Below are 16,893 nucleotides of genomic sequence, written 5' to 3'. Positions count from 1 at the left end.
AAAACTCCTTTTCAGAAAGATGGTGTTGCATTTTTCACTCAGTTCAGGAATATTTTCTGTTAAATGGGCACTGTCACTTTTAAAACTTTTGACATATGTTAATTACATGAAATATTTTGATATGTCGGGGTCTCGACCCCCATCAAATGTTATGTACCGTCAGTGGAAGGGCTCGGCTAAGCGCTCTTTGGCTTTTCCTGCTTGCTGCAGGAGATGCGCTCCATTGTACATCTATAGAGACCATGCCCTGCAGTGCGATGGAGATCGCTGCAAGCTGGTTAGTCAAACACTTCTCCCATCTGTTTCAAGCGATTTGGTGGTGGTCTGAAAACCAAAACCTCAACAGAGCAAAGCTATTTATGTCTCTAGGACATGTCAAATGTTTTTTTGTGACGGGAACTTTACCTGCCTCTCCTATGTGCTGTCCTGATATTTGTACATTAAATATGCCTTTTTATTTTGTAATGTTTCTGAATCTCTATTTAGCCATTATGTAATGATATTTGAGACGAGCTAATAAAGATAAGTCATAACCTTACAACTCTGATTTCAATACAGTAAATGCTGGTTAATTAAATACAGTGTTTGGATCTGGAAACTTAGATGACTTTTTATCTCTGCAGAATAATCATGGGCCAGACGGGCAAAAAATCGGATAAAGGACCAGTATGCTGGAGGAAGCGGGTGAAATCTGAGTACATGCGTCTGCGGCAGCTCAAGCGGTTTAGACGAGCAGATGAAGTAAAGGTACTTAGATAAGCCCAGGACTGTCTAGATGGAGGGACTTTGCTTGTATAAGGTTTCATAAGACAATATCACCTACCTCATCTACTGTTAAAATCACTAAAAAAAATTTATTAGTACAAATTAGCAGAATAGAAACTGCTACTGACTTCTTATTTTGACTACATGGAAACCTTAAAGTAGACTGTATCCTATTAGAAAGGAACCTGCGAACTGTTACCACATGCAGTTTGAGCCAGACACAGGCTCCTTTACTACAATGCACTATAATGAATGAAACAATGCAACTTTTCAGAAAGATCCTATCTTTTAAAGACATTTAAGGAACCCTGTATTCAGTCAAGAAAGTAGCCTTCCATTGTTGCCTCCCGCTTTGCTGGGTTTGGCTCACAGGTCTCTTCCTATACATACATAAATACATACCGTATTTATCGGGGTATACCACGCACCGGCCTATAACACGCACCCTCATTTTACCAAGGATATTTGGGTAAAAAAAGTTTTTACCCAAATATCCTTGGTAGGTAAAATGAGGGTGCGTGTGTGTGCATGCGTATACCCCGATACTGTTTCTGACCCCAGGAAAGGCAGGGGGAGAGAGGCCGTCGCTGCCCGCTTCTCTCCCCCTGCCTTTCCTGGGGTCTAGAGCCCTGCTGCCGCCGCTTCTCTCCCGCTGGCTTTCTGCACCGCTGTCCGTTCTCTCCCCCTGACTATCTGTGCCAGGGGCAGCGGCGCTGATAGCCAGGGGGTGAGAAGGGGCAGCGGCACCCATTGCCGGCGCCGCTGCCCCGTTGCCTTCCCCATCCCCGGTTGTATAATTACCTGTTGCCGGGGTCGGGTCCGCGCTGCTTCAGGCCTCCGGTGTGCGTCCCCTGCGTCGTTGCTATGCACTGCACGGCGCGGCTCAATGACGAGTGACGTCATTGTGTCTCGCAGCGCATAGCAACGACGCAGAGGATGCACACCGGAGGCCTGAAGCAGCGCGGACCCGACCCCGGCAACAGGTAATTATACAACCGGGGATGGGGAAGGCAACGGGGCAGCGGCGCCGGCAATGGGTGCCGCTGCCCCTTCTCTCAATCTGTCTGCGGCAGCAGGGCTCTAGACCGCAGGGCAGGCAGGGGCAGAGAAGCCGGCAGCGATGGCAGGTCTCTGTACCTGCAAAGCCGCTGCAGTTCATTGATTTAAAGTGCCCACTTTAAATCATTGAACTGCAGCGGCTTATCGGCGTATAACACGCAGGTAGACTTTATTTTTCCCAGGTTGCAATGAGGCAGAGACCTGACTCGCTTGTCAGCTGATGACAGGGAGCCTGTCTGCTTCAATGGGTGGAGGGATCAATCTGCAACTAATGCAACAGCTGGAGGCACCCTGTTTGAAAACCACAGGTCTTTTGATGGATGCAGCTATTTTATGTTTCAATGGTTGGGGTGGCTGATGAGTGGGAGGAAGGACAATGGAATTGTGGGATTTGTAGTAAATAAATAAAGTCAAACAGGAAATACCAGTTCACAAAAAGCTAGCCACAGTATTATGGTAATCTCACAACATAGCCATTTAGCCCAAGACAAGCGCAGATCCTTCCTAAGCATGTCCATTACTGCCTGCCAGGTACGTACTAAAATCACCCTATGGGGGAAAACACCTTTTAATGTATGCAGTGATCAAAAATCACAGATAACGGGTCTATACAAGATGCATTAAAATGGTTTCTTTCTAATCAAAACCAAATATTTGACAGAAAAAAAACCAGTATACCCTTTAATACACTTATTAAAAATAAATCCCATAACACTCAGACACCTTTACGTAATCAAAAATTAGGAAGGCCTTCATGGTGTGTGCATCAACGCACACTGGGGATCAATAATCCAGTGTGCTGCTCAAAGTGTATTCTGTGGAAAAATACCCCAAAACAGCAACTCTTAGATCAGCAATAGCATATATACCCAAAGCATTAAAGGAAAACTGTCACATATTTTCTCCCGCACTATCCACCGGTTTATACCGCCTAGGAGTAGGGTGATCATCTAGTTAGAATAGGAGAAGTTAGGGTCCCTAGACCCATGCTATTATCCTTCCCAGTTTATTACTTTTATAGGTTGGGGGAGAGGAGATAAGAAGATAAATTAGTGCGGGAGACGCTGATTAAAACGATCCCTACCTTGGTCTGATCCGCGCCGCCGTTCGCCCGCACTTGTAGTTTTAATCTCTGTAGATTCGGCTGTAACTGGCAAAGGCGGTGCTTCTGCGGGCTAACGGACACTGACGCAGCGCCGCTCATGAATATTCATCACTCCTGTTCTCCCTCTCTTCGCTGCTCCTAACCAGAGGGAGGGATGAATATTCATGAGCGGCCCGCAGAAGCCCCGCCTTTGCCAGTTACAGCCGGATATACACAGAGATTAAAACTACAATTGCGGGCGAACGGCGGCGTGGATCAGACAAAGGTAGGGCTCGTTTTAATCAGCATCTCCCGCACTATCCACCAGTAAATGTGGATAGTGCGGGAGAAAATGTGACAGTTTTCCTTTAATGCATAAAAAGATGATCTCGCCCTTCCAGATTTCTGTAGGGTCAGGTGGCGAAGGCCACAAATATCACAGCACAGCAGGTTCTGAGAGCTACTTTTACTTTCTTCTCTCTGGGGCCAGTAGTTCCACACATCCTTTGTTCTGGAATCAATGGTTCACACCTCCTTTTTGCTAATGTTAGTCTTTGTCAATGATGAAATCTTTACTTGAGTATTATTTTCTTAGCTTTGGTTGAGGGGATTTTGCTGGCCAAGGTAGAGGATGGATAAACATACCAATGCATAATTTCTGTGTACAAATCCACTTCATCAGAGAATATAAACAGTTAGGCTAGGTTCAGACTGAAGAATTCCCAAGCTGATTTCACTTAGAAATCCAAGTGCAGCAGAATCCCATTGCTGTCAATAGAATTCCATTGTGCAGTACAAGCGACAGAATTCTGCTGTTGAAAGAATTATCTCTGTCATTCTTTAGTCTGCACGGAATGCATGATTCAGACAGCGCTGGGCGTCTTCAGAATCTTTGGCCGAAATATTTTCTGATGGAGATTCCTTAATCTGAACCTAGCCATATAGACAGGCATTTATCAAGCGATTTAGTTAATTTTTCTTTACTAAAAATGTCGCAAAAATGTCGCGCCTGCAACTACGCAATTTTTAGTGCAACATGGAAAGCAGAAAAGCAAGTTTTCCAAAACTTAACTATCGCGTCGGTCCCTGCGGCCATCAACGGCCGGGACCCGCGGCTAAAACAGGACATCACCGATCGCGGTGATGCCCTGTATTAACACTTCAGACACGGCGATGAAAGCTGACCGCCGCGTCTGAAGGGAAAGTGACACTAACCCGGCTGTTCAGTCGGGCTGTTCGGGACCGGCGCAATTTCACCGCGGCGGTCCTGAACAGCCCGACTGAATAGCCGGGTTATTGCTTACAGGACACCGGGAGGGACCTTACCTGCCTCCTCGGTGTCTTCTCCGTTCAGGGATCCCCTGTATGGCCTGCGCTCTCCTTCCTCGTCGTCGCGTACGTGCGTCGGCGTGCGTAACGACATGATGGCGGCGACGGAGAGCAAGGATACTTGGCTGGCAGCAGAGACGTTCCAGAGCGACGGCGACAGCGATGGAGCGACATCCAGGGCAGCGGTGACTGGTCCAGAGCGGCGGGGACACGTGAGTATTACCTCCTATCCAGTGGTCTTCAATCTGCGGACCTCCAGATGTTGCTAAACTACAACTCCCAGTATGTCCGGACAGCCAACGGCTGGGGGTCCGCAGGTTGAAGACCACTATTGGGTTCAAAATCTTTATTTTTTTTTAGATTTTGCACCTATAAATTGGGTGCGTCTTATACGCCGGTGCGTCCTATAGGGCGAAAAATACGGTAAGCAAAGGAATACATAAGCAAACATTAATAAATGTCCCTCATAGTGAACAAGATAAAAAGCAGAACGAAAGTAAAAAATGAATACAGGTAAAGGGTACATATGGTATTCCATCTGGCATCCCCATCCAAGTACTCCACGTGTATCTATAAATAGCCTCCCCAACCAGGTGGTATCACTTCCTGGGAGGAGCAGCAGACCTAAATGGACCTATGATACCCTTATACCAAAATGGAACACCTGGCCTTTACTGGTGAACGTCCTCTAGCAACACCAAACTCCATAGGTATACAGAGAAAAAGAAGCTTCTTGCGATAGAACATTCAAACATCCTAACATTGTTGTTAGATCCCTTTTAATTAAAGTTATGAAAGGCTATGCTTTTTATTTATTTTTGGTTTGTGTGAAATAATGTTAGTAAACAATAAACCACCTTTAGCGAATGATACATGCTCTAGTCTGATTCTTTCTTTTCATCTATTTTATGCTGTATTTATAATGCATGTGTTACTTATCCTATTTGATGTAGTTTACCCTATTTATTGCAAATGGGGAAATTGCAGTTAAAGGGGTACTCCACTGGAAAAAAAATTTCAACTGGTGCCAGAAAGTGAAATATATTTGTAAATTACTTCTATAAAAAAAATCTTAATGCTTCCAGTACTTAGCTGCTGTATGATCCACATGAAGTTCTCTTCTTTTAAAATTTCCTTTTGTTTCTGACCACAGTGCGCTCTGCTGACACCTCTGTCCATTTTAGGAACTGTCCAGAGTGAGAACAAATCCCCATAGAAAACCTCCCCTGCTTTGGACAGTTCCTGATATGAACAGAGGTGTCAGCAGAGAGCACTGTGGTTAAAAAGAAAATAATTTCATCTGGATCATACAGCAGCTTATAGTTGCTGGAAGGATAAAGATATTTTTTTAATAGAAGGAACTTACAAATCTGTTTCACTTTCTGGCACCAGTTGATTAAAAAAATATATATAATAATAATGTTTTCCAGTGTAGTACCCCTTTAGCTGCAATTTCCCCATTTGCAATAAATAGGGTAAACTTTACATCAAAATGTAATGAGTACCCCTTTAACCCCTTAATTTTTACGTTTTCATTTTTTCCTCCTCGCTTTCTAAAAATCATAACTCTTTTATATTTTCATCCACAGACTAGTATGAGGGCTTGTTTTTTGCGTGACCAGTTGTCCTTTGTAATGACATCACTCATTATATCATAAAATGTATGGCGCAACCAAAAAACACTATTTTTGTGGGGAAATTAAAACGAAAAACACAATTTTGCTAATTTTGAAAGGTTTCGTTTTCACGCCGTACAATTTATGGTAAAAATGACGTGTGTTCTTTATTCTGAGGGTCAATACGATTAAAATGATACCCATTATTACATACTTTTCTATTATTGTTGCGCTTAAAAAAAATCACAAACTTTTTAACCAAATTAGTACGTTTATAATCCCTTTATTTTGATGACCTCTAACTTTTTTATTTTTCCGTATAAGCGGCGGTATGGGGGCTCATTTTTTGCGCCATGATCTGTACTTTTTTTTGATACCACATTTGCATATTAAAAATTTTTAATTAATTTTTTATAATTTTTTTTTTAATAAAATGCATTACAAAAGTAGGAATTTTGGACTTTTATTTTTTTTTTTCGTTCACGCCGTTCACCATACGGGATCATTAACATTTTATTTTAATAGTTCGGACATTTACGCACGCGGCGATACCAAATATGTCTATAAAAAATGTTTTTTACGCTTTTTGGGGGTAAAATAGGAAAAAACGGACGTTTTACTTTTTTATTGGGGAGGGGATTTTTCACTTTTTTTTTTTACTTTTAAATTTTTTTACACTTGAATAGTCCCCATAGGGGACTATTCATAGCAATACCATGATTGCTAATACTGATCTGTTCTATGTATAGGACATAGAACAGATCAGTATTATCGGTCATCTCCTGCTCTGGTCTGCTCGATCACAGACCAGAGCAGGAGACGCCGGGAGCCGCACGGAGGAAGGAGAGGGGATCTCCGTGCGGCGTTGCGGGCGATCCGATCATTCATTCAAATCGCGAACTGCCGCAGATGCCGGGATCTGTATTGATCCCGGCACCTGAGGGGTTAATGGCGGACGCCCGCGAGATCGCGGGCGTCGGCCTTTGCTGGCGGGTCCCTGGCTGCGATCAGCAGCCGGGATCAGCCGCGCATGACACGGGCATCGCTCCGATGCCCGCGGTTATGCATAGGACGTAAATGTACGTCCTGGTGCGTTAAGTACCACCTCACCAGGACGTACATTTACGTCCTGCGTCCTTAAGGGGTTAAGGACGGAGCCCATTTTCACCTCTAGGAAGAAGCCCTTTTTTGCACATCTGACCACTGTCACTTTAAAAATTAATAACTCTGGAATACTTTAAGTTATCATTCTGATTCCAAGATTGTTTTTTTCATGTCATATTCTACTTTAACATAGTGGTACATTTTTGTGGTAACTTGCATCCTTTCTTGGTGAAAAACCCCAAAATTTGATGAAAAAATTTAAAATTTTGCATTTTTCTAACTTTGAAGCTCTCTGCTTGTAAGGAAAATGGATATTCCCCCCCAAAAATTTTTGGGATTCACATATACAATATGTCTACTTTATATTTGCATCATAAAATTGACGAGTTTTTACTTTTGGAAGACACCAGAGGGCTTCAAAGTTCAGCAGCAATTTTCCAATTTTTCACAAAATTTTCAAACTCGCAATTTTTCAGGGACCAGTTCAGGTTTGAAGTGGATTTGAAGGGTCTTCATATTAGAAATACCCCATAAATGACCCCATTATAAAAACTGCACCCCCCAAAGTATTCAAAATGACATTCAATAAATGTTTTTACCCTTTAGGTATTTCACAGGAAAAGCAGCAAAGTGAAGGAGAAAATTCACAATCTTCATTTTTTACACTCGCATGTTCTTGTAGACCAAATTTTTTAATTTTTACAAGGGGTAAAAGGAGAAAATGTATACTTCTATTTGTAGCCCAATTTCTCTCGAGTAAGGACACACCTCATATGTCTATGTAAAGTTTTCGGCAGGCGCAGTAAAGGGCTCAGAAGCGAAGGAGCGACAAGGGGATTTTAGAGTACGTTTTTCTGAAATGGTTTTTGGGGGGCATGTCGCATTTAGGAAGCCCCTATGGTGCCAGAACAGCAAAAAAAAAAAACACATGACATACCATTTTGGAAACTAGACCCCTTGAGGAACATAACAAGGAATAAAGTGAGCCTTAATACCCCACAGGTGTTTCACGACTTTTACATATGTAAAAAAAAAAAAAATGTCACTAAAATGTTGGTTTCCCCCCCAATTTCACATTTTTTAAAGGGTTAATAGCAGAAAAGACCCCCCAAAATTTGGAACCCCATCTCTACTGAGTATGGAGGTACCCCATAAGTTGACCTGAAGTGCACTGCGAACGAACTACAATGCTCAGAAGAGAAGGAGTCATATTTGGCTTTTTGAGAGCAAATTTTGCTCGGGTGGCATGTTGCATTTAGGAAGCCCCTATGGTGCCAGAACAGCAAAATAACCCCCACATGGCATACCATTTTGGAAACTAGACCCCTCACAGAATGTAATGAGGAGTACAGTGTGCAAATCACCTCAAATGTACATGGCGCACTCTCCCTTCTGGGCCTTGTTGTGCGCCCCCAGAGCACTTTGTGCCCACATATGGGGTATCTCCGTAGTCGGGAGAAATTGCATTACAAATTTTGGGGGGCTTTTTTCCCTTTTACCTTTTGTGAAAATGAAAAGTATAGGGCAATACCAGCATGTTAGTGTAAAAATTATTTTTTTTACAGTAACATGCTGGTGTAGACCCCAACTGTTCCTTTTCATAAGGGGTAAAAGGAGAAAAAGCCCCCCCCAAAATTTGTTAGGCAATTTCTCCCGAGTACGGCGATACCCCATATGTGACCCTATTCTGTTGCCTTGAAATACGACAGGGCTCCAAAGTGAGAGCGCCATGCGCATTTGAGGCCTGAATTAGGGACTTGCATAGGGGTGGACATAGGGGTATTCTACGCCAGTGATTCCCAAACAGGGTGCCTCCAGCTGTTGCTAAACTCCCAGCATGCTTGGACAGTCAATTGCTGTCCAGAAATGCTGGGAGTTTTTGTTTTGCAACAGCTGGAGGCTCCATCTTAGAAACACTGCCGTACAATAAGTTTTTCATTTTTATTGGGGGGGGGGGGGGGGGGGGGGGGGCAGTGTACGTGTGTATATTTAGTGTTTTACTCTCTATTTTATGGTAGTGTAGTGTAGTGTTTTTAGGTTACATTCACACTGGCGGCAGATTACACTGAGTCTCCCGCTAGGAGTTTGAGCTGCAGCGAAAAATTTCCCGCAGCTCAAATTTGTAGCGGGGAACTCACTGTAATCTGCCGCCAGTGTGAATGTAGCCTGTACATTCACACGGGAGGGGGGTCAACTGACAGACCATGCATGCTGGGAGTTGTAGTTTTGCAACAGCTGGAGGCACACAGGTCATAGAACCTAACTCAAGGTTTTCCAGCCAAACTCCGTATTTTCCAACCAGTGTGCCTCCAGCTGTTGCAAAACTACAACTCCCAGCATGTACTGATTGCGGAAGGGCATGCTGGGAGATGTAGTTATGCAATGGCTGGAGGCACGGAAGTACAACTCCCAGCATGCCAAGACAGCCTTATGCTGTTCCTGAATGCTGGGAGTTGTAGTTTTGCAAGATTTAGAGGGGTTCAAGTTGTAAATCACTCTCCAGTGGTCTCAAAACTGTGGCCCTCCAGATGTTGCAAAACTACAACTCGCAGCATGCCCAGACAGCAAACTGCAACATCTGGAGGGCTACAGTCTGAGACCACTTAGTGATCTACAACCTGAACCCCTCTAAATATTGCAAAACTACAAGTCCCAGCATGCCCACACAGCAAACAGCTGTCTGGGCATGCTGGGAGTTGTAGTTTTGCAACATCTGGAGGGCCACGGTTTAGAGACCACTGTAAACTGGCCCTCTGGATGTTGCTAGGCAACAACTCGCCTAGCAGGACCCGGAAATATTGCTGCCGCCGACACCGACTCACGTGGGGGAGGATCGCGCTCGGGGATCCGGGATCCAGGTAAGGGACCTTCGGCGCCGACCTTCCCTGGACGGTTCCCCCGTTTTTCCCGGACACCGATAGGTGGGCAAAGCGGGGGAACCGAACTTTAACCCCCCCTCCCCCATTCTGCTATCGGTCGGTCGGTCGCTCGGCCGACCAATAGCAGGGATAGGAGGGGTGGCACCCCTGCCACCAAACTCCTATCCCTTTAGGGGGATCGAGGGTGTCTCGGACACCCCCGATCCCTCTTATTTTCCGGGTCACCAGTGACCCGTATGACCCGGAATCGCGCAGATCGCAGGTCTGAATTGACCTGCGATTTGCGCGCATCGCAGTCATGGGGGGGTCTCAGGACCCCCCTCGGCGATGTGCCGGGATGCCTGCTGTTAGATAACAGCAGTCATCCCGGCCCGATCACCGCTACCGGTGACGCGGCGCTCCCGGAACCCCGTGACGTACATGTACGTCGCCGCGCGCCAAGTGACACTTCGCGGCACTGTACATGTACGTCGCTCGTCGTGAAGGGGTTAAAGTCTGCAGTAGAACTTACAAATTAGAGAACCTGCAGCGTACACTCGGTTCTGTGCAGGTTTTTCCACTGCATGTGGATGGGGTATTGAAAATCTTTTACACGTGTATTTTATTTTACTGTAGATTTACTACAGATTTTCAATATGAAATTTAGACTGAAAATCTGCAGTATGTGGTTTCACACTTAGCATTTTTTATATATGAAAACTTGCAGTTTTTGTGGCGGTTCTTGAATCAGTTTTTGAAGTAGCTTTAGAAGTAGAAGTCAGAAGTAGCTTCAAAAGGAATAGAAAATATAAAGGAAGGAGAGATACTACTTTTGCTGGATCCACTTAGATTTAAAGGGAAAATACCCCTTAAAGTTACTTTTGGGGTTCATGTGAAAAGGGGGTTCCAAGGTATGGAAACAGTGATCATGCTGCCTTTAAAAACTTTAAAAAAAAATAATTATTATAATCATGCATACTTACCTGGAGCGGTGAATATTATGGACCATTGAGCACGTGCCTGTTACCCTGATAAAAAGGGATTTTATTGGAATTATGGAAACCTAAAAGAAGACTAAATAGCATATTTCCCATGGTCCCTGTCACAAGGTTTCTGCTGCCCCCACATAGGGAAGCAACGGTCTATTGATAGATTCTGGGGGAGATTTATCAAAACCTGTCCAGAGGAAAAGTTGCTGAGTTGCCCATAGCAACCAATCAGATTGCTTCTTTCATTTTTCACAGGCCTTTTCAAAAATGAAAGAAGCAATCTGATTGGTTGCTACGGGCAACTCAGCAACTTTTACTCTGGACAGGTTTTGATAAATCTCCCCCTCTATTTAAATTCCTAATCGTTTTCAAGATCTGTTTGCAGTCTGTGGATGAAAACATTGGGCCTCATTTACTAAGAGTTTCGGGTTTTTACTAGTGGGAAAAGTTGTTTCAGACATGCAGGATTCCTCTCTATTTACTATTGGGAAAAGTCGGGAAAATTTTCTCACCAGTTTTTTTTAGGTCGATATTTCCAGCCATTTACCCACAGGATTTTCTGTGAATTCCATAGTGAAGCCCCTTTTTGGCCAGCCATGCCCCCTTTTGTGACAGACCATGCCCCTTTTTGGGGTTTGTCTGATTTTTCTGGCGCAGACATGTCTCAGACAAAATAACCAGACACAAACTGGTCAGTTTCAGCTTAGTAAATGAGGCCCATTGTTGTTTACATCCAGAGGCTAAAACCCATCCAAACCTAGTATTACACTCCTCTGTGAAGTGGCTTTAATTGTTTCCAGTACAGACAATCCTCTATGATATAAATAGCCTTTTCTCTAGGTTCTACCTTTCACCTACACAGATCTATTGAAGCAGAATCGGGCCAGGAGAGAGAATTCTGCTGAGGTCTTCCACTCACGTAGGATTACCTATGCTGACCCATTTTAACAAACCCACAGCTGTGAGTAATATGTCTGCATATTTATGGCTCTGAATTGGTTACCTTTTATTTGCAGGGCATGTTTAATTCCAATCGTCAAAAAATTCTAGAACGAACTGAGATTTTAAACCAGGAATGGAAACAACGAAGGATCCAGCCTGTCCACATTATGACCTCTGTCAGCTCTCTACGAGGGACTAGAGAGGTATAAAAGACTTGTCATTACTGTATGATTGTAGATCATTTCATTTTCCTGTTTTTAACTAAAAATAATGTAACTCCCACACTAATACCATAGTAAGGTCACTGTGAACACATCAAAGGAAATAAGAAATAAACTCTTGCCAATAACCCAGACATCTGCTACATTTTATATCAAATACAGTAGGTAAAGTTCTAACATTTATTGTAAGTTTTTGCATAAGTGTGTGTATAGAAGGTGCTGTTAAACACCCACATGGCTACTTAGCCCAGAATGAGCAGAGATTTACATGAATAAATGGCAAGTTTCCTAGAACATTTCCCACAATACTATATATCAATCTGCTAAGCTCCTCCTGCGCTAAAACATGATGCCTGCAGATTGGACTGTGTTTTCAACATGCCAGGTTCCCTTTAACATTTTCTAATATAGACCTAACACACGCAGTTCAATCTGCAAGCAGTTTGCAACTGATTTTCAATGTGGTAGGTTCTATTTAAGGCCCAAAGTAGGGTGCATCCTTAAATGGCCACTGTCATTTAGAAAAAAACTTGTGACATGTCAAGGGTTTTATCGGCAGGGGTCTGAGTGTTCAGTCCTCCGCCAATCAGGAGAACGAGTCGGGAGAAGTCCGCACGTTCTCTCCTTTTTTCCGTGTCACGTGATCGAGACACTCTCTAAATGTCTAGCGAGGGTGTCTCGATCACGTGACACAGAGCAGGTAGAGGAGCATGCGGCAGCGTCTACTTCTCCCGGCTAGTTTTCCTGATCACAACTTTTGATATGTTGCTAGATCAAAAGTTTTTGAAGTGACAGTTACACTTTAAGTGGTTAAACAAGATGGCATATAATGGGGCTGTATTATTACATTTTTTATGGTTTTTAATGTTATAATGTCTGTTTTAATGTTTTAGTGCTCTGTAACCAGCGATTTTGATTTCCCAAAACAAGTGATCCCTCTTAAAACCCTCAATGCTGTAGCCTCTGTGCCTATCATGTATTCATGGTCTCCTCTCCAGCAAAACTTTATGGTAAGTCACATGTAGAATAGCTGAATTTACTTAATTTAACATTGTTCACATTGGCGTAAAGAACTTAATTGTAGCTTTGTATTCTAGGTCTTCCTACACTAAATCTTGCTATACATTTGATATAGCAGACAAGCAATGATCTAGTCATCCCTCTATACATTTATGTCCTGTACAGCCAGAGGGGTGAAAGCCACTGCCAGACACTGGTGGGGGCTTATCTTCTTAAGAACAAAGGGCTTTGGCATGTTGAGATCCAACATGCCTGACTGTTCTGGCAAATTCATCAGGATCAGCTGACCTTAAAGGGTTTGTCCAGGATGAGAAAAAGCAAGCTACTTTCTTTCAAAATTAGCGCCACACATGTCCTTAGGTTGTGTGTGGTATTGCAGCTTGGTTCCATTGAAGTGAATGAAACCAAGCTGTCATACCACACACAACCTAAGGACAGGAAGAAACTAGCTTGGTTTTCTATTCCAGTAAATCCCCTTATAACATGTATGGTCAACTATGGTCAGTATGGCATAAAAAAACATTGATCTGTAAAAAAAAATTAAAATAAGAATAATTTAGAGCCTAGACAAAAAGAATAGGAAGTATAAACCTCTTCAGATTTATTACCTTATTTCAAGTTGAAATCACTTGCTCAGTTCTATGAACCTATAATGTTCCCAATTTACCTGCAGCTATGTAGTTGACAGAATATTTTATTGGAGCCTTATTTTTTGAATATTGTATTTTTTCAGGTAGAAGATGAGACGGTGCTGCATAACATTCCTTACATGGGAGATGAGGTATTGGATCAAGATGGGACTTTTATTGAAGAACTGATTAAGAACTATGATGGAAAGGTTCATGGCGACAGGGGTAGGATCATTGGAGCGTACAGCTGATCTCATAGTTCATTGTATTCATGAAGCAGCTGGAATGCAATTTTAGCTACAAATGAGTAGTATGATGAACAGTTTTTTTTCCCCCTCAAAGCGAATTGGTCTGTTACTTTATGGGCTACTTGTAGATGTTAGTGCAGACAAGGAATAGAGCAGTTGTCGAGGTCAATCTGATTGCTTCCTTAATGATTTTAATTCAATTTGTATTATAAAAATGATGACAGAATCTAAATAGATCCTATGGGCCACTGCTCTAGATCTTGTTGGCACTAGCGCTTATTTTATTTCTAAATTTTTTTTTTATTTTTTTTTATTTTTTTAACAAAAGGCCTATGGTTTTCTCAGTGCCTTTGCTGGGGGGGTGTATGTTTTATTTATTTTTTTGTATCTGAAACATTTATGTCCTTGATGGACATCTTTTGTTTGCCTGGCTGGTAATTACTAGTTTACAGTTGTTAGTTGACATGTTTTGTTTCCAGCCAAATCTCTTGGCAGTCAGACAAACCTCTGATTCTGTAATGACCATGGGTCTGGCAGAGCTGGTGGGAAAACTGAAATGTAAACCTAAGCACTGGGTCTTTTTATAGTCCTGATTTTAATAAATGAGGGTGCATTTCATTTTTTTTTTATCAAGAAAAACCTTGAACATATCTTTTAGATATATATTTTTTTTTCAGAATAGTTTTTTTTAACTAATGAACAGTTTCAGTGTGATCACATTGTTTCAGTTCACATGGTTTTCTTTACAGTAATTCTGTGTAATAAATAGATATGTATATGGGTGTGTATGTAAGTGATTACTGGCAAGTCGGGGAAACCTGTAAAATATGATCAGATACTGAGCCAGTAAGTGATATTTGTTTTTGCCTGTGATGCTATGCTCTCACAGTATTTTTAAGCCTCAAAAATATGCTCATTATATATGCCAATGAGACAAAGAATTGTAAGTGTCCCCGTCCCCCCCACCCCCCTTTTTGGAGCATTTGTACGTGAAGATATTTTAAACATTTTATGGAAGTTTTATGCAAACGCCTTTTTGGTTGAAATTTAAAATGTTATGAATGTTACATACAAAAAAAAAAAATGGCCATGAAGTACTCAGTGTCAAACAAAAGGTGCTTAAAAACCATCCAACATAAGCAACATACATGCTTGTAAATATGAGCCTTATTTTGCTTGTAGTATTTGAGTTTTTTTTATGTCTCAAAAGCTAATCCAAATGCTTATACTAGTAGCTTCCATAACTTGTGTGCACCGTACTGAATTTTTCTTGTGAAAGATTTCAGAGCTTATGTTAAAAAGGTTCTAAAATCTGAACTAGAAATACACTTTCTTTGTCAAAACAAAGTTTTTCTAAAGTACATGGGGGAGATTTATCAAAACCTGTCCAGAGGAAAAGTTGCTGAGTTGCCCATAGCAACCTATCAGATCGCTTCTTTCATTTTTCAGAGGCCTTTTTAACCTCTTAAGGACTCAAAGGCGTACCTGTATGCCCTAAGCCCGATCCCGGTGTGAAAAACGGGGTCATGCCGTGACCCCGCATCAGACCGGGTCGGTCCCGGCTGCTGATCATAGCTGGGACCCTGGGCTAACAGCGTGCGGCACCGATCGTTGTGCCGCGCGCTGTTAACCCTTCAGACGCGGCAATCAAAGTTGATCTCTGCGTCTGAAAACAAAAGTAAACAGTTCCTGGTAGCTCAGTCGGTCTGATCGGGACATCGCAATAAAATTGCGATGTTTCGATCAGCTGGGACGCAGGCGGAGGTCTCCTTACCTCTCTCCGCGGTGTCCGATCGGGGATTGATTGCTCCAAGCCTGAGCTACAGGCTTGAGCAATCGGGCCCCTATCTGACTGATCCCTGCAAAGCTATGGCTTTGCAGGGATCAGCATAGGAGATCAGTGTGTGCAGTGTTATAGGTCCCTATGGGAGCTATTACACTGCAAAAAAAAAAAGTGAAAAAAAACTTAACAAAGGTCTTTTAACCCCTTCCCTATTAAAAGTTTGAATCACCCCCCTTTTCCCATAAAAAAAAAAAAAAAAAAATGTGTAAATAAAAATAAACATATGTGGTATCGCCGCGTGCGAAAATGTCCGAACTATAAAAATATATCATTATTAAATTGCATGGTCAATGGTGTGCGCGCAAAAAAATTCTAAAGTCCAAAATAGTGAATTTTTGGTCACTTTTTATATCATGAAAAAATGACTAAAAAGCAATCAAAAAGTCCGATCAATACAAAAATGGTACCGATAAAAACTTCAGAGCACGGCGCAAAAAATGAGTCCTCATACCGGCCCGTACGCATAAAAATAAGTTTTATAGGCGTCAGAAGATGAGAATTTTTTACATATAAATTTTCCTGCATGTAGTTATGATTTTTTTTCCGAAGTACGACAAAATCCAACCTATATAAGTAGGATATCATTTTAACCGTATGGACCTACAGAATAAAGATAAGGTGTTATTTTTACCGAAAAATGTACTGCGTAGAAACGGAAGCCCCCAAAAATTACAAAATGAAATTTTTTTCTTCAATTTTGTCACACAATGATTCTTTTTTCCGTTTTGCCGTGGATTTTTTGGTAAAATAACTGTCACTGCAAAGTAGAATTGGTGGCGCAAAAAATAAGCAATCATATGGATTTTTAGGTGCAAAATTGAAAGCGTTTAGATTTTGAGAAGGTGATGAGGAAAAAATGAAAATGCAAAAACGGAAAAACGCTGAGTCCTTAAGGGGTTAAAAATGAAAGAAGTGCAAATCAGCAACTTTTCCTCTGGACAGGTTTTCATAAATCTACCCCCTCCCATATCTTTGGGGCAAGAGCAATTCATATTATAACTTTGAATTTGTCTTTTATTTATGTAGAGTGTGGTTTTATCAATGATGAGATATTTGTGGAGCTGGTAAATGCACTCATTCAGTATAGTGATTATGAAGATGATGATGATGGAGAGGACAATCAGGATGATGAGCACGATGACAAAGAAAAAGATCATGAAGACAGTCTGGACGGTAAATGTAATCT

The 16,893-nt window shown here is 42.1% G+C and overlaps 1 protein-coding gene across 8 annotated transcripts in view; it reads left to right on the top strand.

Annotated features, from left to right (window-relative positions):
* The window catches only part of EZH2 (enhancer of zeste 2 polycomb repressive complex 2 subunit), a 58,527-nt gene that overhangs the window by 26,332 nt on the left and 15,302 nt on the right, over nt 1-16,893 (top strand). For all 8 annotated transcript variants that reach the window (XR_008844040.1, XM_056520560.1, XM_056520559.1 and 5 more), the window contains exons 2-6: nt 624-747; nt 11,821-11,949; nt 12,861-12,977; nt 13,721-13,841; nt 16,734-16,880. Coding sequence is in view for 7 of the 8 variants with exons in the window: in XM_056520560.1 (XP_056376535.1) it covers nt 631-747; nt 11,821-11,949; nt 12,861-12,977; nt 13,721-13,841; nt 16,734-16,880 (631 nt within the window). In the remaining variant the exon portion in view is untranslated. The remainder of the gene's footprint in view (nt 1-623; nt 748-11,820; nt 11,950-12,860; nt 12,978-13,720; nt 13,842-16,733; nt 16,881-16,893) is intronic.

Source organism: Hyla sarda, chromosome 5 (assembly GCF_029499605.1).
Source record: "Hyla sarda isolate aHylSar1 chromosome 5, aHylSar1.hap1, whole genome shotgun sequence".
Taxonomy (NCBI): Eukaryota; Metazoa; Chordata; class Amphibia; order Anura; family Hylidae; genus Hyla; species Hyla sarda.
This window is presented reverse-complemented; position numbering and strand designations above follow the sequence as displayed.